Raw genomic sequence first — 24457 nt, 5'->3', positions numbered from 1 at the left:
GTGTGAAACAAATCTTAATAGCAAATTCCAAAGGAATAAACTTACTTTCAGTGCAAATAGGGCAGCATCCTTTTCTGTTGAGAATTTTACCCTAATCAAGAGGGGAAAAAAAAAAACAAATTTAATGTTAAGCAACAGGGTCTGCTGAAGAAAAAACTCTTTTTTAAACCTAATACCAGTTAAACCAATGAAAGCTGTCCAAGCTTTATTTGAACTTGATGCCCAGACAGTGATGATGATGGCAAAAATGAACTTTGATTCTAATCAAATGCTGGGGATTTGATTTGCTGGTTCTAATCCTGGGCAAAGTCATTCAGAAAACTTTCCTGTCCTTACCCTCTGAGAAATATAATATCCAAAGGGCTCATTGGTGTGATTTTTCTCACATGGGAGGAAGATGGAGACAGTCTGGATTCAACTTTTTCAGTGATATCCAAACTAGCCCTCAGGAGACCAAGCGTACAGCACATAAAACCGGGAATTGTCTATCAACCTCTTGATCCACGTAAGGCCTCCATTCTGTCTTTGCTGTTCAGAGAGGCCCAAACAATAAATCACATCCCGAGTGCAGGCCCATGGACATGGACGATATCTGTGCCTCAGAACAAATTCAGTCCGATTTCTTCTTTCAGAAAGTGGTATGCTATCCATGTTAAGACACGGCTATGTAGTCAAAGCCAATGAAGCTGTGGGTTTTGAAATGCTGAGTAACTTTCCATTACCTTTCTGGAAATACAATATAACTCCTACTTTCCATTTCTTCTAATTTTTTTAGTGCATGGCATTAGAAGGAGGAAACATATTCTCAGGGTCGATATCAGAGAATGGCATTGTCTTGTCTCTGACTCAATGAGACTCACAGAGAAAAAGAAATGTGGTCAATGGCCACTAGTGGTCAGTTGCATAAAGAATAGATTTAGGTACTCAAAAAAAAAAATCATACTGACTTAAAAAATGTTGGTTGATAATTGAAGAACCAGAACCACGTCTGATTCATTTTTGCATCAGCCAGGCCTAAATGGCACATTAAAGGCTATGACAACTTTGAATGAGATTTAAAACTCAGCTTCAGAAAAATAAAAAATAAAACTCAGCTTCAATCAGCACCCCCTGGTTTGGGGCATTTTGACATATTTTCATTGCTAGAGCTTGATTATCGACTTCTATTTGGCACAGAGGCTCCCTTTCGTTTCTTGTGACTAAAAACAGTTGAAGACAAAATCAACTGAGGTGGGCCCAGGCCAATGGTATGGTGGCCCCAGGGGAGTTCAGTAAAGTGCTCTGTCAGAAGGAGGCCAAACCACTGGAACCAAGGCCCCAACAAAGGGTGACAACATGAGCCCCTACATCTGTTCTTTGGCAGAAACTGCCATCTCCCTTCTCCTGAAACTGAGTGGAGCTGGTAATCTCACTGAGTCACATGAGGAATAAATCCAGCCCAAGCTATGAAGTCTAGGCTCCCAAGCTATGGAACTCTGGACATGTTGTGACCTCACTGGGAAGAAGGTCTTGTAATAGCACCCAACTCAGGGGATAGTCCAGGGTAAGTCCTGGGACTGTAGGGAAAGTCTTAGTACATATCAGTGATGATGAGAGGGCAGTGTTGTAACACCCTGTCCCCAATGGAACCCGCCACAGCCCTTCTCACAAAAGGCTCTCCTTTGCTTCAGGGCTGGGGTGAGGGTGGGGAAAGGGCTGAGGGGGGATGGGGTTGCCAGGGAGGATGGACAGGAAATCCAACCATAAAACCCTTCTTCAACAAGGCACACACACTTCTGGAAAGAGAGATGAGAAGCAGCCAGGAAGGATAGAGCAGGGAATATAGTCTGCTTCTTAAAAAAAAAAAAAAAAATTAAATTTCCCAAGGCAATGCAAAGGAGGGGAAACAAGCATTGAACAGGATTTCCATGGTAGAACTAAGTTATCTTCCAAAGTCCTTTGCACTGGCCCCTGAGGAAGGAAAGTGTGAACCAGAGCAACAGCTGGAAAGATGCCCAGAAACAGAAAGGTGGCCCCTGGGGCAGGAGCCAGGCCCAGACAAGCTTTGACAAGACCGGGAAGGGGGTGAGGCGGGGGGAGAGGTCTGCACTTGGAGAGATGGATGCTCCTGGCTCAGAGGAGGTCCTCCAAGAGGAGATGCTAACGAGATGCCGCTGACATAAAAAACGCTGACCTCCCCACAGCAAGAGGACAATGAAACCCATCAACCCTGCCACAAGTGGCGAGCCTCGAGTCAAGCTGAAAACCCCACCAGGGCCTGTGGAGGCTAGTTAGTTGAGCCACCAGGTTGGCACAGCATCCTGTTTTTGTCTTGTAGAATAAGGAAGCCCATTATTACCAACATGTGCTGCAGGACTTCATTAGCAGTGAGGGTTCCCCAAGGACTGGCATAAATGATGTGATCCCCTTTTTCCCAATGAATATTTATAAGCAGACCATGTTCAAGTCTACTTATTGTATCTCCTTTTTTTTTTCTTTTATAGGAGGTTTTCAGTTTTATGTCTGAGGCTTTTTAAAGCAAGACTAATTAGGGTTTTTTTTTTCCTTTTTTTCTCTCCCCTTCTTTCAGTTGTGCAATAGCAACAGCTGTTGTTTTTTTGTGCCTCATTTGGCACTCAAGTAAAAACAGCAACTTTTTGTTTATAATAATAACAGATGTGAATAAAATTAAAAGCTGTCTATAACAGAGAAAGGAGGACATGTCCTGAATATATGGATATATTTTTTTTCATTCGCTGGAAGGTATTGAATAGGTTTGACACTTTCCCAAAAATGCATAAAACCTTGAAAGGTTTCAAGTTGCCGAGGTGAATTCAATGAAGCTCATGCTTTAGAAGATAATGGTGGCTTTATTCACAGAGCTGGAACTGTGGGTTTCTGAAAAGAGATATTTCCATAGGGGCACTATTTCCATTTGGGGCTACAACGGAGGCCAGGTTAGGGTATGAAAATGTCAGGAAAGGGGTCGGGGAGGGGTGCTGATGGCCCGAGAAACCCCTCGTGGAGTTTATTACTAAACAACTACATACTACTTTGAATGGCCAGGGGAAGAAATCTCTAATTTGAGAAGAGAGAAAGAGAAGAGAACCGTGCGAAGGCTGGTTATGGCATCCAGTGGAAAGCCCAGTAAAAGGAGTAAGAGAGCAGATCTAACAGGAGTTGAAGACATCAAAACAAAGAAGTGGGGAAAAGTCAGTGAGAAATAGGAGATTTGGGACAAGTGCAAGGTTAAGAGCTATTTTCATGGGAGATGAGAATCTGGGCGGGAAGTGGGCCTTACAAAGGGAGGATGTGGCTACCGGGGAACCTGGAAGTATCAGGGGATCTGAATTCTGCGTTCAGAAGATGGCATGAGACCATGCCACACATAGGATGTTTCCCAAGACCTTCAGGTAAAGAAAAAGTCAACCTACATTCCAGACATACCTGCGGGCAGCTGCTGATGGGAACGCACTGCTTCTTTCGACACTCTGTCTTGCCTTTCACACAAGCACAGATGGTGCAGTTAACAGAGGACCACATCTCTCCATCCTGAAGGAGAGAGCACAGGATTCCGCTATCAGCTGGAGGCTGTCGGGAGCTAGTCCCACAGGCTGGGATTTATTTGCCAAGAAGAGCATTTCTTGCCCTGAGTGAGGGATCCATCATCAAACTAAATTACCCTGAGGTGTCTCTCTCCACCTATCCAATTGGAGGGTGTGTGTGTGTGTGTGTATGTGTGTCTGTGTGCTCCCTCTCCAGAATATAAAAAGAATTTGTGTGCATCTAACCAAATCACATTTGTATCTTGCTCCTCTTGCACTGTTTACTTAGCTTCACCCTGGAGGACAAGCATGAGCTTCATACATGATGCAGTAGGAAAGTTCTAATTTTCCTGTTTGATAGAACTGAAATGTTCAAGCTGTCCCAGACACCAGCAGTTGAGGTGTACGAAAACATGTAGTTTACTCCCAGATGTGACATGGTTCTGGACCACATGGGACATGAATGTACAAAGAACAGAGGCTATGACCAGAGTCATTGGCCAGGCAAGCACCTGATCAGCAAGCCATCCAAGTATGTGGAGCCCAGGCAACTCATACTCAGATAACGTGTCTGCCTGTCTGATACTTTCCTCCCAAGAAGCTGGCTAGCACCTTGGAACACATTTTCTAGCTCAGAAAGGGCTTTTTGAGGAATATTTTTTGACTCATTGAATTTATAGTATGCAAATGCCAAATATGCAGCCACAGAAGCCCTGTTCCTCTGGAGAACATGCAAGGATATGTGGCCTAGCTTGTGGAAAAGTAGATTACACACACCAGAGCTGGGTCCGAAAACAAACCAAGAATTCCTTCTTGGGTTTGTAGATATGAGTAGCAGGTTTTGTTAAAAACAGAGAAATTAGCTCAGATTTTGATGATGACTCCTCCCTCTCCTCTTGCTTCTCATTTTTGAAGCTATATGAAGGACTAGTAGAGCCTTTTATTCCTCGGGAGAGAAAGACCTAACCAAATCTACCATAAAGGGCATCTGACTAGCCCAAATTCTCTGAGTGCACACTTCTAGGACTTGGTGTTGCAAAGATGACTCTCTGTATATTATTTTAGGCTTCATCACATAAAGGAACCTTTGTACAAGGAGCCTTGAAAACACTTTGCACACAACACCAGCATGAAAGGGAGTCTATAGTATCTAGGTGCTTGGAAAATGGATGACTTTATGTCAAAAGGACACATGAGTGGCTCTGAGAGCCTGTGTAACTATAACACACACATGACCCCCTTCCTCTGGGCAGGACACATCATGTCTTCACACTGATTCCACAGGAATCAAGACTCCACCTCCAACTCTGTCAATATAAAAAGAAATCTGGCTAAGTACAGCATGAGGAGCTCCCAGGTCGGACTTGATTCCGAGGACCTCAGACTCAAGAATGTCCTGAGGTGGCACCTTCAGGTACAGACCAGATGGAAATCCCTTTGGGCAAAGACAACAATCTTCAACCTGTTTACATGGTCACTGCACAGCTATGCTAACAGAAAACTATGGGTAGCAGTTGACGAGGAACAGATGGTCCTTAGACAGTCCTCTGGCTCAGTTGGGGCAAGGCTCTCTCACCTTCGCTCCACAGCTGTGCTGGCATCAACATCCTCACCTGAACATCTTCCAAGTGAGAACAATCTCTCTTTGAAAACTTAGCTTCACGAAAAAGTTCTAAAAGTATTAAGCTACAGAAGCATCAGGATCTAAGAAAGGGATGCTGAGGATCTCTGACTGAATGAGTTACCCCTAGTCAGAAGGGCGCCCATAATAGCACCGCCAAGGCAACTATCTTCAGCTTACGCCCAATCATGGGCCCACCACATTCAGAAAAGACGATAATATTTCACAGTCTTAAAATACTTTGAAAAGCAAAATAAAGCCAAAGAAAACCATTTTTCCAAACAGTTGCTTCTCTCCCCCACATGCACTTGATTTTAAATATATGTATATATAATATTGCAATATAAATAATTACATTTGCATAACACACACGACATATGTGTCTACAAAATACGGAATACTCTGGTCTGTCTTTTGTCTGGAGCTCTTTACATTTCAGTAGAGAATAGAAGTTCCCACGAGCTTGGTTTGTCACATACCCGGAAAATCTTGTTGCCAAACTTGCACACCTTGATGTCTTCTGGAGGCACTCGCAGGAGGCACTCCTCACAACAGGTCTCCTCCCCTCTGACGCAGCCACCAGGGTGGGAGCACTTCTTCTTACATACTACAGTGGAGTCCTGGGGGCCCAAAGGCAAACCAGAAATTAAAAGTGATTTCCATCTTTACCAAACATCCTACCTGGCATTCCTTTTAACAGCCCACAGCTAACTGCTTTAAATATATTCTGAAGATATCCTACTGTAACTTGTTGCAATAAATCCTTCTTTCACTTCAAAATGTCATTTGTTGATTGAATGTCTGGACTAGAAGTTGACAAAGCTTTGAAAAGTGTGACATACCCTTGCCAACTCCCAAGTGTTTATAATTTAACATTCAAGAAACTTATGGTTCTACTCCAGCCAGTGTGTGGCAAGAAAGTCCAGCTCACTGTGGACCAACCAGTTTCCTTCTTCCTTCCTCTTGCATATCCTTCATTAACATTGCTCTCTTGGGTCTCCCCTGGGGCTTTCTGCCACCTTTAAGGAGTTTAGCATAAAGCCATGATATCTAATCAGTAAGAAAAAATGAGGAGCTAATGTTCTTCCTCAAGATGAAATTGCTCAGTTTGTTCTATGTTCACAGAAGAACTAACTGGACCTGGGCTCTAGGGCTCCTCTATAAAGTAAGTCACCTTAATCAGGCCACTTAATCCCTGAGAGTGATGAGTTTATACCTGTAACTAAGGAAGTGGCACTGCCTGAACACAACAGCCAACTAAATTGTGCCTACTGATTCATTCAACAACACACTGAAGAAAAGTATGCTTTTCTTGAAGTGTACTTTTCTCGAACCTACTCCAGTTCAAGAAAAGTGCGCTTCTTTAGTTCCCAGCCAACAAGTGGCAATTTCACTGGAGTAGGTTGTCAGGCAGAACGAATGTAAGAGCAAAACACTGGTGAGCCTTGGTGGCAGGCAGGGTTGGAGGAAGGTGGTGTCCCACGTAGATGGGCGATCGCCTCATGGTGCAAGGAAAAGAGACCAGGCCCTCTCTTGGTTAGCATTGAGAGAGAACTCACTTAAACAGGTTGTGTAAATCAACTTACATAACTGCTGTCGCTTCTCTGTTAATCCTATGGCTTCAAGAGCTACCTCTGGTATTCATCTACTACTATGTTCCAATTGACTTATCCATCGAAGATTAATATGACAATGAGATTATCTTTTAAAAATGGCATTAGTTGTGTTTTATTTTTAAGGTTTTACCACACCAGTTCATTTATTAGGTCTGTTATCTTATGCAAATCCATCTCCCTAAGCCCCAAATTCCTCATCTTCAAAATGGAGATGAGAGTAGCTGCTTTGCAATTTACATGAAAGATGTAAAGCACTTGGCACAGTTTCTGGCACATACAAATTATTATAGGTCAATTCATAAATTGGGGGGAAAAATCCTTTGCCAAACTGCATGTCTTGATTTCTAGTTTGAAAACAGGACGCTCGCTAGCTTTCAAGTAATATATACTTCATGGTAGTAGATTTCCCGACTTTTATTACACACACATACACACACACACACACAGCACCCATTAGAACATATGGCTGGCAGTAGCTTAAGTCATGAGAATACGGAGGTAGGTGGATGTGCTTCTGTCTATAAGGAGTTCACAGAGTAAAAGGAGAGTGAACTATGTGAACAAATAAATTGCAATGTAACATGGTAAACAGAATTATTAAAGTATAGAGGTAACAGAAAAGAGGGGTAATTACCTGCCTAAGTGAGTCAGGAGAGCCTCCCTAGAGGAGGTAACATCTGACATAGGCTGTTCTGTATGAAGAGGAGTTTGCTAATTAAATTGAAAGAACAACCTCCAGGTAGAGGAATCATCAAATCTGAAGGTGCAAAGACCTGAAACCGTACTGTGCTCAGAGTCCTATTTCCTGCACTTGCTGTGCCACTGGATGGGGATGGATGCTGGAGAGGGAAGAGGGAAGCTCTGAGCAGATAGAAAATAATACTGATTTTCTAAAATGACTGGGGCCTGATTCTTCAAGCATCCAATTTCCCAAAGATGACTGTGAATGCACACTCTGACAAAAGACAACCTCTTGAAGGAACAATATTAATTACACTTTTTTGAGCACTGGGACGTACTGCCCAATCATCTCTCAAAGAAACAATGAGACCCAAAACACTGCAAGCATAATGGATTCTCAGTCTGGTTTTCCTGTAATTCAGAGAATTGGGGATGTGATGTGTTCCATCAAAGGTTCAGTATCCTCAAGAGGAAGCTATAACCTGTGAAATTCCTGGAGAGGAAGAAAAGTCCTGAGGATAGAGGCCAAGGCAAACAGAAGAAGTGGCTATATGTTTAGCATAGGATAATACAAACCACAAAGGAGAGGAAGGAGCCTCAGGAAAGTATTCTCAGGCTTAGGAAACACTCAGTGTTCAGTGCCAGGGAACAGACAGTTCAGCCCCTACTCAGCCACCTCCCTGAAGTAGTCCATGCTACTTAACAAAGCATGCCTCAAGTAATCAGGAACTTCTGAACCCTAATCCTAGCTACTGACTCATCGCTGACATGGAGCAAAACCCCTCTCTTTCCCTCTCTAGCTATTAAAAACAAAACTACAACCATCACCACCAAAATGTACTATTCTAAATTCATGTCACACAGATGTTTGGGGTCTCTCACTAATGAAGGATCCTAAAATCTCCCATTAAGATGATTCTCTTCTTGGTTTTAAAAATAAATCACTGCATAAGCACAGTCAATGAATGTGTGATGTGTAGCCCTTTAAGATTCTGGAGCATGGAACTCTTTCTTTACCCGTCATTAGACTTCTGTTTGCCTTTTGAGAAAATAAAGCAAAACCTCAAGTAAGAAAGGGTACAATGAACAATATATAAATACTCTCTTCCCAAACCATCAGGTTTATCCTTGTGATGAACTGTAAATCCATGCCTTTCTTTCCTCTGGAAGGTGATTAAAGTCATTTTTATTGAGAGGTGTGTCAGAGAATTCACCTCGGATAGTTAGAGCCAGAGAACACTGCCACATGTATGTATCTGATTTTAGAAAGTGCCTCAGATAGCCCCTCAGACTTTAGTTCTCACCTCCGGAAGCTAACTTGTAGGTCCCAGGAAGGTAACAGTGAATTGTCATTTGGGTCCTTTGTTCGAACTTCCTTGCGACCTTGAGTATGATTTCAACTAGTAAAATGGTGTTGATAACGCTTCCTTCTGGTCAATAACACATTATTATGTTTGGCTATGATGCTAACAATAAAACCCCAAGTGCAATCACTGTTGGACCGCAGGCCCGCAGAACCACATTACCTGGCAAGTGCATGCAGTGCAGTTATCATAGAGAAATGAAGATCCATTGTCATAAACATCACTGCGGAAGAGACAGCTTCCAAATGGGAGGTCAAACACTTTCCTCTGACCTAGAGGGAAGCAATTGCATGGTGTAAGCAAGACAGAAGCCAGGATGTCCCACTTTGTCGTCAACAATTATATCACAGGGATGTTGAACATTCTCACAAAGACCAGGTAAATCTGTTGCACAAAAATAGTCCTGGGCCATATATTCCCAGGGGATCCCCTGGAGTCACTAATTTAGAGAGTTTTTGTTAGGAAGAATTTGATTCCACACTGAATCTTGTAAGTTCAATAAATCTATAATACCGATCATAGTGAATCAAGATGACCAGGTCCATATTGACCTGCCCACATGGAGCTCATAGTCTACTGGCAGGACAAACCTACAAAAAATTATTTCAACACAATATGGTAAGTTCTGTAAAGAAGCCAATATGGGTACTGTGGAGACAGGGAAACTTCCTGGAGGATGTAATGCCTGAGCTGCATTTTAAAGAACAAAAATAACTAACTAACTAACTAACTAACTAACAAGTAAAATTATCCAGAAAGAAGGTATTGGCAGGGAAGAGGCAAAAGCAAGAAGTTCCCAAGAAGAACTAATGAGAAAAAGAAGAACCAATGCATCTCAGTTGGAGAAATAAGAAGGATAAGTCCTTGGTATAAAGGATGGCACTAACCTAAAATGTGCGTAAAGGCAGACTCCAACCCACATGCCAAGTACCCAAGCTTTCAAAGGCATCGCACCTCTGTAGAACTAGCTTGGTTTTCCCTTACGTGAAGATTTGATTGGTGACCAAAAGAGCCATAAAAGCAATCCCAAATAAAGAATACAATCCAATTTCCTCCTTTCTTTCAGTATGTTAACGTCTACTCTCTGGAACACATAAAAACATCCCTCACATGTTACTTGAATCAGGGACTGAGTTAAGAAATCAAAGATTCATAGTCATTCATTAGATTTACATCTACACACTTTCTTCTTATAAAAAGATTAAAATCAGTATCTCTTTATCAGGAGGCCCAGTGAAATGCTGAAAACACCTATAGGCAACATACTAAATGCTGCTCTCAGAATTGTTGGAATTACCATTCATAGGAGTCAAGAAAAATTCCATCTTCCTGCTAGAGTCAACTTCAAGGCTAGGATACAATATACATGCAGAATTAAATAATTAGTTTGGTTCTTACTGCCAGAAGTAAACTTGCCTCAAAAGATGACAGTGAGCTATAATCTGGGTCCCACATATAGACCCCCTGATGACCTTGAGTATTTCTCTAGGCCTCACTTAGTTCACCTGTAAAATGGTACCAATAATGCCTCCTTGCAATAACACATGACCCTCTCTACCTACAATGCAGATACTGGAGTATACAACTGAAAATCCTTCCATGGTTGGACAAAGTTTTGCTAAATAACTGTATTTTTGCACCTAGCGAGCATTAATAATCCAGCTAAGACAGGTATTCTTATGTGCTCACCCAGGTCCTGAGTTTCTTGAAACTTGTGAGAACTTATAAACTAAATTAGAGGATTACCTGCAAAATATAAAATTCAACCCTTCTCTAGATTTTCCCCTAGGTCCTGAAGCATCAGAAAGCTGTGTGCAGGCCACCCACCCCATTAGAGTCACTTATGTCAGTCACATCATGCCTTGGTTTTAGGATATTCTAGTATAAGCAATATCCCTAAGCATATCTTTTTTTCCTTCTTTTGTATTTACTATAAAAATGATGGTCATGTCATTTTTCACTGCTGTAAACACTGTCCCCTATATTAATGTATCCCCTATATTTCTATCCTTTAAGAATTAAAAAAAGGTCTGTTTCAATTAAGCAATTTTTACAAATGTGATAACCTGGCTTGGCTTTTTCCTCTTTTATCTGCATGTACTCCATGTATTTTATAAGTGGCCTGAAATCCTTTTTGACAAAAGGCAGGATATAAATATATAAATAAAATCAAGCTTCTTTCTCTGCCAACCAAAATACATCTTCTTTATGGCTGAGCTTCACATTACCTCCTCAGATGCCCTTTTCCTCTTAGAATAAGCAGCCCACTCATGGGTTCCCACAGCTTGTAGCTTTTACTACATTTATAGTACTCAGTACTGTGGCATGGATGAATAAAAGAATGAATGAATAGATGAACAAATGGATGGAGGTACTGGTGGATTGATTGATGCATCAGTAGATCACTGAACAAAAAGACTCTTCAACAAGTTTACCCCCTGAGCAAATGCAATTACCTAGACTATCACTCAATAAAATATAATTTTTACCTAAAAGTACTGATGTAAAGCTTTTATCACAGAGCCTGGCATTCATTAAACACCCCTAATAAGTGGTAGATGATGAGTATTATCATTATTATCAGTAGTATAATTCCAACATGATCTCAGGCTGTGTCACTTTGAAAGGTGCACTGGGTACTCAGTGTAAACAAACCTCTGATGGGTCTCTGCCTTGAAAATGAGAAAGAGAGGAAAAGAATGTTACAGTACAAAAAGCAGAGGTATGTCATGTAAATGAATTCTGGTCAAAGGAATATTTAACAGCAAATGGGTGTCCAACCAGCCAAAAGCCTAATTAGTCTAAGATTTCAGGATCTAGAAAGTATCCTAATGTTTCCTTTTTTTCCTTTCTGGCTTTTATTGTGTGGGTATGTTTCTTTTTACCCCAGAGGAACACAAAATCTTACTTTAATCTCAAAGTCCCCAAATAAGATAAAACCTTCAAAAGAGTGGTACAGAGACTCCGTATACAGCCTAATTTAAGCCATTTCCACATTATTTCACTGGGGTTTAGGTCAATCAAAAGAGGTCTCATTTGGGAGAATTATGATTTTCAAGTTCCTAAGACTTGCTATTCCTTTTATAGTCTGTCATATGACCACAAATGGACAAAAAAAAAAAAATCTGCATTTAATACAACAGCCATTGCTCATATGAGAAGCTTCTGAGCTGACTCAGCACATCCATGGTACAGGCTTCAAAGCATTAATCAAGCCTACTTATCTTCAATGTCAGGCCACAGTTGCCACCTCCTCTGTGATGACTTTCCTGTTTAGATGGAATGCTGTGTGCACCATGACCAAAAACGTGATGATTTCAACCACAATGAGCCAGCTAACTCTATGCCAGGGCTACAGGCACACACTGGCAACCCAGGAAGCACACATCTCAGTGGAAATGTCTTTAATTAGGCATGTCTAAACAGGTCTCCTTTGTTCTTTTAATTATTTCCTAGTTACTTAAAAAGTATTATGTGCATGTGTATGTGTGTGTGCATGCAGAAGGAAGGCAAACATTATGAGATGAAGAGTTAGCAGAAGAATCCCTCAAAAAGAGAAAACTGCCTTCGTTTAAAAAGATACCTTTATTTGACAGCTTGCCTGGAGAAAGATAGACTTCAGGCTATGGCTGTGATGAGCTGGGAATGAAAACATCCATCAACAGAAAGTTCTGGAATTGAGAAGAGCAAACTATGAAAAAAAGGAGAGAGGATTCAGAAAAGGGTGTGGACAGTAACTGAGAGGAGATTGGAGGCCAAATGAAAGAGAAAAATAGTGACACTTTCCTAGAAGCAAAAGAGTTAAGACCTTTTAAGAACAAAGGGAGCTTAAGTTTCCACTTCATGATGTTTGCTGTCCTTCACTGTAAAGTAGTCACCCTCATTGACTACAAATCTTCAGTAAAATCTACTACACAAGCCTTGAATCAATAGCACCACAGAATGTGAAAGGACTGGAGAGGCAGTGTCCCTGGAAGTACAAAATGTGTTAGAGGAGGAGGAAGAGAAAGAGAAGAAAGAGGAGGGGAGGGAGGAGGAGGAAGGGGAAGGAAAAGAAACAGAGGCAGAGAAGGAGAGGCAGGAGTGGGATGGAGGAGGAGAAGGAAGGGAATAAGGAAAGAAACAGCAGAAGCAAGCAGAAACACAAAGCCAGTGGTGACTAGGAGAGTAGGAAATGTGTTAGCCTCCTCAAAGATCCCTGGAGATCTGAGTGGTGTTGCCAGGGGAGTCTAGATGCTCTATTGTATTCATACGCTGGGTCAAGCTACTTTTATTTGAGTCTGAGTCTGAACATCAACTAACTCATGAGCTTGAAGATCACATGTAAGAAGCTGACATATGTATTATGAACAAGAGCCAAAGGATCTCTCGCCCCAGAGACTCCATCACAGGCTGTCTCTTTTCTGCTGGCCATGTGTGTGCCTCTCGCCACATCACCAGGGAGGCTGAGCAGCAGAGCTTAAGTCATGGGTTTAGGAATCACATGTAGTCATGTTCAGGTATCAACTCCATAACTCACTAGCTCTGCCACCTACTAAGAATCTACTCCTCTCTCCCGCAATAACTCTAATTGTAGCACCTATATTACATATCAGGATGATATATCTAGCACCTATACAGCCCCATTTCTTGAGAAAATGTAATGAGAAAAAGCATATAAAGTGCTTCGCATGGTGCCTAGGATATAGTAAATGCTCAACAAGAAATGGTTAATCCTCCTTTTTTGTTGGTTATTTTTCTTTTTTTGTTGTTGGATTTTTTTTTTTTTTTGGTTATTTTTTCATTGCTTCTTTCCAAACCTCTTGCTGTTGGTGTCACCCTCTGGCATGCTTTTGCCTGTAAAAGTAACACTAGTCTATATCCTCTATGTGTTAACTTCACATGCCTTTAAAAGACTTATCATTTCTACTAATCCCCATATGTCCCCTGAAAGACAGTTTCTTCAGTACTGTTCTCTCCATCAGGAGCTATTAGCCCAGGCTGCCTGGTGAACCAGGTTTACGAATACAAGGGGAGATAAGAGAGAAGAAATCCCTGTAGAGACCAGAAAAGAGATAAATTCCTATCATTAGAAGCAGTTATTTCTAATGAGCCATGAGCTAGGATAACCTGAGAACCCCAATAACATGAATGAAGACTCTCTGCAGAAAGCCCCAAGAATAAATTACATTGCTCTTTGACCTGAAAACAGTCACTCACCCAAACATTTGGGGCAGCACTGTCCTGGGGGAATGTGGCTAAGGTGCTGAGGACAGGAGAGAATGGGACAGACTTCTCTCACGCACTGTGTCCTGCCTCCCTGAAGAAAAGAGAGAGAGAAAAAAAGCACGTTTAGAAAAAGTAAGCGCACACATATTGTATAATCGAGATGTCTGGAACAGACCGAGGGCCTTCCCTGGTATTAGGTCCCTGGGGTGACTGCTCACATCTGTGTAATTTCTCCAAACTATCTGTTTCTCTTCCCTGTAGATCACATGAACTACACTCTCAAAATACTGTCCCTGAAGAGACAGCATCACCCCTCCCCACTCAACACCACCTTGATTTGTCTTCTTCTGTCTCAAGACCAGCCAACCATCTCAGTTTGCCTGAAATTAGAGACTTTTGGTACTAAAACCGGGAAAGTCTGGGGCAAACCAGAACAAGTTGGCATCGCTTTCCAACACCTAAGCAAGCAAAGGAGCCCTTCGGGTTTTACTGAGACTTTTCAGTAAAGTCCTCTTTCAGACCCCCATCCTTCTGTAGGTTCTGCAGACATCTTCCTCCAAGAATACTTCCCTTCCTGCCACTGCTTAAAGGTGTTGCTAGCATGACTCAAGGAGGTTCGGATTTAAGGAAGCAGCCAGTCTGCTGAAAATGGATATGCTGAAAGCCAATATTCAAAGGAACCATTTCACCGAATTCACTCAGCTAATCAAACCTGCTTCTATCATAAGAAGAAGGCAAATGATGATTAATATTGGAAGGCATAGCAGAGGCTCAGCAGCCTATGGGAAAAGTTCTAGAACCTATGAATTTTTCCTTGCCCCTCATGCCTCGCCCTTTCTGTCCTCTTTTCTGACACCCATTCCTTCCTTCTTTACCCCAGCATGCTCCCTGCCTTTCTCTGCCCATCAGCATCTCCCCCCTCTCTACGACTCAAAGATGCAGCATGCCTACTACCCCTCCTCGACGTCTCACAAGAGGCGTCTGTTTTTTCCAGCCTCAGCAACTTATAATTGAATCTTCAGAAAGCTGGGGCAGGAGAAAAAAAAAAAAAAAGTACTTTCCAGTCAAATTTATATTCAACACCTTTGGAAAGCTCATGTGAAAACTATGCTGCACAAAATGAATTGCTATCAAATTTATGAATAATTAATTTTTTTTATTATTATTATTATTATTATTATTATTATTATTATTATTATTTTAGAAAATCAGATTTGGTAAACAGATTACTAGGCAAACGGAATTTCAGTGGGTTGGCTTCTCTGGGATTTGAGCTAGAAAGCACACTAGTAGACCCTCAGGTACCTGGTGTCTGAAACCGGTAATTTATATCTCAAGAGGCCTCAGGAAATGAGGAACTCACGCCTCAAAGAAGGGAAAGATTCCCCGCGGCCTTTCCTCACACCTTCTCCAGCACTTTCTGCAATAACACCAGACGTCAGCCGTCTGGGTCATATTCGTGCCCATCCCTGCGCACTGCTGCCGCCCACTGTTCCTGCTCTCCCTTCCTGTTCCTGCCAGTTTTGTTATTATAATTTATTTTTTGGACGACTGGGTGAAAAGGGTAGGGCACGTTATGTCTTTTTAAATATTTATTATTTTTAAGCCACTTTAATGTTGGATACATCCCCAAACCAATAGAGAACATGCAAAAATACCACAAAAAGCTCTTCTGTTGTTTTTACATTATTTCCAGATCAGCAAGAACCACTAAAAATCTCCTAAGAATCCCCGGCTGTTTTCTGGGAGGTTCCTCACACCACTCTGCATAATCCTGAAGGCCGGCCTTTCCCCAGACTTCACAGGCACAGAACCCAAGTCTAGGTCAGACTCCGAGGTCTGCCCCAGCTTATGCACAAACCACAAAAGTTAAGTCTACATGGAGGACATGATGCTTCCCTTAACTTCTAATTTCGTAACAAAATTCTTCTGTAAGCAACTTCCTAAAATCTTGAAGCTTCAGGCCACACGAGGCTGTGTGCGTGTTGGCTGCCATAGGTGTGCAGAGAACACACTCTTTGCATCGATATTCTCTGTTCTTGTTGGAGCAGCATCTATTTTGCAAGCATATTTTAAAATTAATTTTTTAAAAATATTACATAATTGCATAGGAGTTAAACTCGCCCAATGCTTCAGAAAGCTGGCAAAAGAGTATGTGGGCTCCAGCAGTTTTCCTTACACTAAGGTCAAAGAGCGGATTTTGCATACATAATACAACTGCAGTTTGTCTTTCCCAAGAGCCCAGTAAAGTAACTTGAACTCCAATCTGGGTTTGCTGGTTTAGTCAAGTTTTATTTTGTTTGGGTTGCAGGATTGTGGCACAGCCCAAGTCCCGAGGCTGCATTCCTATTAATACCTCCAAAGAAAAGAGCCAGCCCTTTTCGGCTCACAACCTGCTTCTAGGATTTCAACTCAGCAGGGAATCTGGTTAAACTATGAGATGTGGCTATGCTGTAAACTAGGAAAGTTACAATAGCAGAAGGGAACATTTCTGTTTCTAAAAATGTACTGATTCCTACTGTAACTGCACTAACTCGGGCTCTATCAGATAATCCCAATCTTTCTAATTGGCTCCCCTGCCTCAGCTCTCTTGCACTACTAACCCACCCTGGAAAGTTCAATATGCCCAGGACTCCTTTCCAACACCCATCCAGCATTTCGTTATTTGATCAAATATTTGTTTAAGGCCTACGTATGCTGACGACACGGCAGTGAATACAACATACAGAAACCACTCCCTTTATGGAGCTTACATTACCATTGAGCATGTCCCCATGGTAAAATGGAGGATGCTTACCACTGCATTTGGGATAAAATTCAGGCTAAATGTCAATTGTAGAAGCAATTATGTGCCCACTAATTTCTCCTGACATAGACCACTACTATATTTCTCAGACTCACTTGCCATTAGGCCTTACACCTAAGGTTCTGATCGAGAGGAGGTGGATGGAAATAAATAACACGCTTCTAGGCTTGACCCATAAAAATCTCTCATCTCAATGCTCCACACTCTCACCTTCTGTCTCTACTACATGGATAGCCACCTGAATGGAAGGGATCAACAACTTTGTACAAAATGGAAAGAGCCTGCTTCCCTGAGTCACCATGTGGAAGTCTGTCCACTAAACACTTGCAATGAACTATTAAGTGAGCAAGACATAAATTTCATTGCATTAAAATATTCAGACACATTAGACCTTTATTACCAGTTAGTCTACTTTGGCAAGACCCCCATAATCTTCACTCCCATGTCCTTCCCTCACAATATCAACATGGAGAGGCACGTCCAGTGCATCTTCCCTATTATCTCCAGGCACATGTGCAGCCTGCCATCTTCTTTATACATACCTCTTTCCCTCTCTTCCCCTATCACTGACCCCTATAAAAATCCTTCTTTGTTCGGGTCTATTTCGAGCCTCTTCTCACCTGAGAAGCCCTCTAGGTCCCTTCATTTCCCAGTGACCTCCCCTCCATCTTTCCATATATTTTTCTTTTTTCATATTTAGTCTTGTATTTTTGACATACACACAGAAGTTTAACCCTGTAAGATGATACTGGTTTTGCCTCCAAGCTAGACTTTGGTAACAGCAGGGACCAGTCCTTTGAGCCTAATATCCTTCAGGAGAGTGACACTCAAGGAAATATCTCAGTAAAAAATTCTTGAATGAAAGGAAGAGCCACCACACATGATGAGCTCTAGAATCTCAAACCACTGAACTACAGGATGCTGATGAGATGGTATAGTTACAGGGCTGTCTGCATCTGCTTACCTTGAATCTCCTTGGGTTTTGTACATTTTAGGTACTAACTAGGTGTTTCTTGGTGGTGATATATCAAAAGTAACACTCAACTTCACCTTATAAGCTGGCAGGATTCCTAGGACCCCCATGTGTTCTGTAAAATGTTTGAAAATTTCTATATAGTTATAATACACAAGGATTAATGACTACAGTCTCATGTGGTCAACAAGGAAAGGAACTTCCATAGTACTGATGAGTTATGATTTCCACCATTTTCCCTTAGTTTGTTCTTTAGAGGTGGTCATTTGTTCTGACTGCATATCCAAGTGTTTCTCTGAAAGTAGCTTCTTTTTTAAAAAGACATGAAACTTGTCCCAACTCTATTCTCTGCCCCCTTTTTTTTGTTATAGCTGATTCAATCAAAAGTGAAATTGCTTTGTGTCAAAGTTTACCCTAGAGCAGCAGTCTTTCTGCATAATAAAAATCTATCTTCCTGAGTATAGTAATGAGTACAAGATGATAAAACCACAGCCATGTGCATACAGGATTCTTCCCCCACCCCTGAGAACCACTGAGAATTGAGGGCTGGAAACCATACTATAACATGTGACATAGCACTCATCCCTTGACCAGGATGCTGAGCTGGCTCCCCAACAGGAGGCTGGAAGCAGAGCAGTACATTTCTAAACAATTAGAACCAATCAGTACACTCAGCCATATTCTAAAAGGATTTTTTTTTCCCAATGTTCGATTGTTTGAAGACAATGGAGCTCTCCATTGATTCTAGATGAAGGCAAGAACAGGGGAGAGAAAACCCAGAAGGGCTAGTGTAAGGGAGAAATAAATCTTGAATGCAAAGAATTTATTATGTGTGACTCATAATTCTTATAACATAATATGATTATAATTCTTATATCATAACCAGTGGTGCAAAGCTGATTTGTGAATAGAATAACCACTTTAAATTGCAAATTGGGCCAAACATTTACTTCACAAGAGGAAAAGGATGTCCTTAGCCAGGTTTCTCTTTGACCTGCAAATTTATTTTGGTCAAGTTTCAGAGCATAACAATTACTTCCAGGGTTAAAGTCTTGGTACCTGGCCTTCCTTGTTCTTGGCCAGTGCAGAACAGAAAATCAAGGCAAAGATGGCCAGCAGGTGAGCTATCAGACTGCAGAAGCAGTAGAGTAGACAAGAGGAGAGAGGACACCTCAAATTGTAGTGGGTAATGAGCCCACTTAGAGAAAGCTATTTATAGACATGCATGGACACATATGGACACATACGTGTACACATATGTACACACACAATATTGACATACATGTATATACCTCTGTGGTATAATAATATAATGTATGTGTTTGTGAGAGTTACCCACTAGGCCAGGGTTTTTCAAATTTGGCATTATTAACATTTTGAGTCAGAGAAGACTCTGTTTTAGGCCATCTTGTATGTCACAAAATGTTTAACAACATCCTTGGCCTCTATCCACTAGATGCCAGCATCACCCTTTGGCCCCTGGTTATAACAAACAGAAAAGTCTCCAGACATTACCTAATGTCCCTGGAGGACAAAATTGTTCCCAGTTAAAAACCACTGTACTAAACCAATGTTTTCTCAAGCCACAGCCCAGGAACCTGCATTTTCAATAACTTTCCCAAATGAATTGGATGCTACAGTCAAAGGCACTACATTTGGCAAAATGCCTCCCTAAGATGAGCTTCCAGCAAGCAGGTTTGGAGGCTTATTTATCTTGTTCGTTCTCCCAGCAGCTAGTACGTGTCACAGCCTATAACACGTGCTCAAGACATGCATTCTGAATGATGGAGCACATTGCCCAGATTGGGGAGTTCTCCCTGAGACATGAGCCAGGCCCTATTTCACCTTGCCAGTGGCTGGAGGCCCTTTTTCCTCAGGCTTGTGAAGGAGGAGAGCAGAAGGAGCAGAGCGGAGATGGAGTTTGTGATGGACGTTGATGGGGCGGGATGCACCAAGGGGTCTGTGCTGAGACCAGGGCAGGCTTTATCATCACAATCTGTGAGGACTCTGGAAACTTTCTACCCCAAGAATCTGAACATGATGCTATCCACGGGCTTATGTTTCCAAGTAATAAAATGCAACTCAACTTTGATTCTTTACACACAGAGTCAGGAACATTTTGCTGAACAGTCAGCAAAGATTGAGCAAAATACCTACCCTGTCCCATAAAAACCTTGAGCCACCACCCCCACCCCGCCCATCCCAGAAGTGCCTCCCTGGACTGACAAAAACAAAACTCTTTTGTCCTTCATACCTATTCAAGGAACCAAGACCCAATGCTCTGTCCTGAGAATTAAGCCTAAAACAAATTCCTTTTATGTTTTCCATCAATTAATGTCTCTAAGCCTGATTGTATTGTTGTTCATCATATTGTTTTGGTTTCCCTATTGCTATAATAAATTACCACACAGATTCAGTGCCTTAAAACAATACACATTTACTATCTTACAGTTCTGAAAGTCAGAAGTCTGAAGTCAGTCTCGCTGGGCTAAAATCAAAGTGTCAGCAGGGCTGGGTTCTCTCTGGAGACTCTCAGATAGAATCTGTTTCCTTGCCTCTTCCAGCTTCCAGAAGCTGCCAGCCTTCCTTGGCTCTCGGCCTCCTTTCTTCACAGTCAAAAGTATCAACACAGCATCTTCAAAATCTCTCTCGGACTCTGAGCCTCCCACCCTGTTTATAAGGCGTCTCGTAACAGGGCCCATCCAGATAATCCAGGATCACCTCATATCAAAATCCTTTATTTAACCACATCTGCAAAGTCCCTTTTGCCATGTAAGGCAACAGCCACAGGTTTGAGGGATTAGAACATGGATCTCTTGGGGGTCCAAGGATCCATTATTTTGCCTACCCATAATTATTATTAAAGAAATGACATTGAATTTCACTGTGCACTCCCAGATGTAATATTTCAGGCCTCGGGTGACTACAAATCATGAAAATAACCCATTCTCTCAGCCTCGCCCTCATGGAAAAAAGCTAGTTTTTCCCATCTTTTTAATCAGAAAGAAAGAGAGCAATAAAAATCTTGATTTAAATCCTGATTCTATGGTTGCTGAACTGAACCACCCAGATAATCCTAATTTCACATCTTATGCACTCTCCCTTTTATTATCATAGGCAATTCATAAGCATTAACTGACATCGTCAGGAGCCATGTTTGAGGTGTTCATAAGGTAGGAAAGCTGTTTGGTTGGCCAACAGGCCCCTTCAGGGTCAGCATGCTGGCCGTGCTGGTGAGCACTACTCCCCTAAACTCAAGCTCCCACCAAGCAGTATGACTTGGCTAGTCCCCCTCTGGCCTGTGCTGGCAAGCCCTGTAGGGACTTCCATGTCCTCCAATGGCCAGAAAGACAACTCCTAAAGGGTTTTACTGCGTCCATCATATTCAAAGACACTTACAGAAGAATGGCTGCCCTGGCATCCTCACAAGGTTTGCATGGCTCTGCAGTGAGGCCTTGGCCCACTAGCAGCCTATTGGGCCAAGTTCCAGAAGCTGCATCAGTGAGCAGCCCCGGCCCGGCCATGAAGACAGTGCTGGGCTTCAAGGGCACAGAGTCAGAGCCAGAGGTCATAATAATTTGGTAAAATAAATATCGGACTCTTAAATAAACAGGTGATGTAAATACGTTTACTCTTCCTTCACTAATACCATATTGAGTTTGCCTACGCCTCGTATTTAAAGGCAAAATTTGTCTATATTACTCTTCGAGTCCTTGCTTGTAGCTCTGTCTCTGTGACTCAGCTGAACGGCAACTTGTTGTTCCTGTTTTTGTTTTTCCATGTTTTTGCTTCAGAAAAGAAAATTTCAAAGTTCTCTCTCCTCCCCGAACCCCACTTGGCACACAGGCTAACACACCAATTGCTGATAAGGCTGGAATACCGTCTGAGGCAAATTCCAAGTGGTTCTGGGTTTCCACAAATATTTCACTGCATTCTTTGTCTATTTTAGAAGCAGGAAGATAAGACCACCCTATGGGACCACTCTCAGACGAGATCTCCAGACAAATGCCCTGGGAACCAAGGGGTGGGGAAAGCCCCCGCAAATCAGAATAGATTCGCCAGCCCTGGTTTGTTTGGTGTCTGCGAGCAGGTGCTGAGGGATGGCTGGAAACATAAGTGATCTCCCCGAGGAATGTGATAAGCCTTTTCCAGGGCTCACTGAGCTGAGAGGTAGGGGCTTCCTGATAAGGCCCTGAGAATCTGGGCCAGCTATGCCACTGAACATGGGTGTCCCCCCACACCCCTACCCCGCCAAACAATCAATAAATAAGCAAAGAAATCCACAAGAGAACAGCCTCTAAATAGCTCAGATTCCCACAGACCTCCCAGACCACCCCGGTAGGACGCTTCTCAACTGCCACCACCACCACCACTACCACCACTCCCCACCAAAAAAAAAAAAAAAAAAAAAAGCAAAAGAAAGAAAATGAGCCCTTTCCTTCTCTTGCCATTTTTTTTATCAAAGTTCAACCTTTCATCATCATGTAAGTAGTCAAAGCTGTTACAAGCCTACTGCTGACACATCAAACGCTTTATCTACAGTCTGGCCCACTTCCAGGGAGATGAAAAGAACAATCATTCAGAACTCACACCTCCCATGAGTTATGAGCCATTCCTGAAAGGAAGGAAATAACACCATCATGGAGGAGAAAGGGCATTTTTCATATTGCTCAGACTGTCGCCACCGCAGCAAAGCTGGAGATGCACTAAGGAAGAGACCCCATAAAGGCCTCTGATGGGGGCAAGGCTCTACAAGTACTGACCCCCAAAGACAGAAGCCAAAGCATCACTAATGAACCGTTTTTCTTAAACCTTTCAGTTGACTTTTAAGTTTGGCTACCAAAAATAATTTATGTACACTACCTGCTTTATGCATTGTTTGGTTTTGTTTCCACAGTGTTTCATTTGCATTTATCACTTGGCCCAAACTAGGCTGAGAGTTCACTGAGGGCAGAAGCAATGTGAATATTTCCCTTATCTCCCATAAAGACTTCAGTCCTCCTAGCCCACAGTGAGGCCAAAGTCACATCAGAAGTGCTTGGTTTTCACTAATAAACACCTACTTGCTGGGTTGTCAGCCAGAGCTGAAAGTAAGTCAAATATGTTTGTGTTCCAGTGTGGTTTCCTGAGGCAAAAAATTATCTGCTGTCTTCAGTGAGTTAGTCCTAAGTAATGTGTATCCAGATCCCCACAATGTATTGACAAAATTATACATCTTTGGAATATCTCTTAAATGTAGTATACTTAAACATACTACTGAAAAATAAGATTACATTTTCACTTCATTTTAATTTCTGAATAGCAATTGACTAGTCACAGCATCTTGGCTTCTGTTTGCCCACTCCACAAACATTTGAGTTTCTATATGCTAGACACAGTGGTCTTTAAATGAAAATTTTGGATTTCAAAATCTTTATTCAATATACATTACTCTTGCACAGTTCTCTATTTTGTATCAAGTGACAATTTCCTAAAATTCTAACAAAATCTAAAATGTTGTAAGTAAAATATGAAGAAGTCCTATAAACACCCTGACCTCAATCAAGGGACACTGTCCAGGGAGACTAGAGTCTGCTGGCACTATTCATTCATATTAGTGGTGCCCCTGGGTATTGGCCTTGTCAACCAATTCAAAGTTTGTGTTCTGAGACAAACAGGCTGCAACCCAATCTTGGCAAGCCCTTGGGATGATCATAATCTAGGCCAAAGATGATCAAAGGAAAAGAAGTGTAAAGGCTGTTGGAAACAGCTGTGGAAGGCGTGGGGGGAGGGTCCCAGTTTGAGCCAAAGCTAGCATTCTGACATGTCTGGGCAAGTCCAGTGAAAGGGAGAGATTCACCTGCTTAGCTTCTCATGAGAAAAAAATCCATCCTAAGGGAAGAAGAGATGCAGCACAACACAACCACCAGGTCCTGGGCCTAATTATGGAAGGCAGGCATTCTTGCAAATATAACTTGGCATCTGTTAAGCTCAAGTCATCCCAAGTCCAGGATCATGGATGCCCATCTTGGTGGGGAGAAAGATACAAAAAGTAAAGCCTAAAAGAACCGTATCATTGAAACGTCTATGACATACTCAAGTACAGGCCCCATTGACTTGGGATTCCTATAATTGAGTAAACCACACAAAAAAGGAAGTGATATAGGTCCTTCCCACTTCCCCTCCACACTGCCTTATCATCAGAGGCTTCCAGGACATTAGCGGTGATGTGCAATCAAAGAGGGTGGAAGTAGTGTCCAGGCTAGGCTGAAAAGCAAAGCATCTGTGAAATGGTGGCAGTGTCAAACAGAGGAAACAAAATGGTAGACAAAAGATGGACTCTTCCCCAGTCCAGAAAAATGTTATTTCCTGGTTGCTGGGAACTCTGACTTGCTAGGAGGATTGGTCATCAGTGTCCATCACTGGACAGTATAAAATAGCACCTGGTAACAAGGCATGGGTACATTGTCTGACAAATGAATTCATATATTGGTCAAGTAGAAAGAAAAAGTGTGTGGCCTCTTATAGAAACAGTGAATTATATCCAATCAAGCTTCTCCTGGAATAATATCAGGCCAGGTTCAGAAGCACTGTCTTGTAATCTTGGCCAGAACATGCAATAAAGAGGCCAGAAAGGGGAAGGTACCTCAGTGAGGCAGCAGCTGGGTGGAAAGCTTGCCTGGTC

General features: G+C 42.1%; 1 protein-coding gene across 2 annotated transcripts in view; it reads right to left on the bottom strand.

The window, feature by feature from the left end:
* The window catches only part of BMPER (BMP binding endothelial regulator), a 242578-nt gene that overhangs the window by 101560 nt on the left and 116561 nt on the right, over positions 1-24457 (bottom strand). For both annotated transcript variants that reach the window (XM_041728257.1, XM_041728256.1), the window contains exons 7-11: positions 14006-14105; positions 8969-9078; positions 5625-5765; positions 3427-3531; positions 46-91 (exon numbers count right to left, since the gene is read on the bottom strand). In XM_041728257.1, coding sequence (XP_041584191.1) covers positions 46-91; positions 3427-3531; positions 5625-5765; positions 8969-9078; positions 14006-14105 — 502 coding nt within the window. The remainder of the gene's footprint in view (positions 1-45; positions 92-3426; positions 3532-5624; positions 5766-8968; positions 9079-14005; positions 14106-24457) is intronic.

Source organism: Vulpes lagopus, chromosome 13 (genome assembly GCF_018345385.1).
Source record: "Vulpes lagopus strain Blue_001 chromosome 13, ASM1834538v1, whole genome shotgun sequence".
Taxonomy (NCBI): domain Eukaryota; kingdom Metazoa; phylum Chordata; class Mammalia; order Carnivora; family Canidae; genus Vulpes; species Vulpes lagopus.
The sequence above is the reverse complement of the archived record's forward strand: the minus strand, read 5'-3'. Positions and strand labels throughout refer to the sequence as shown.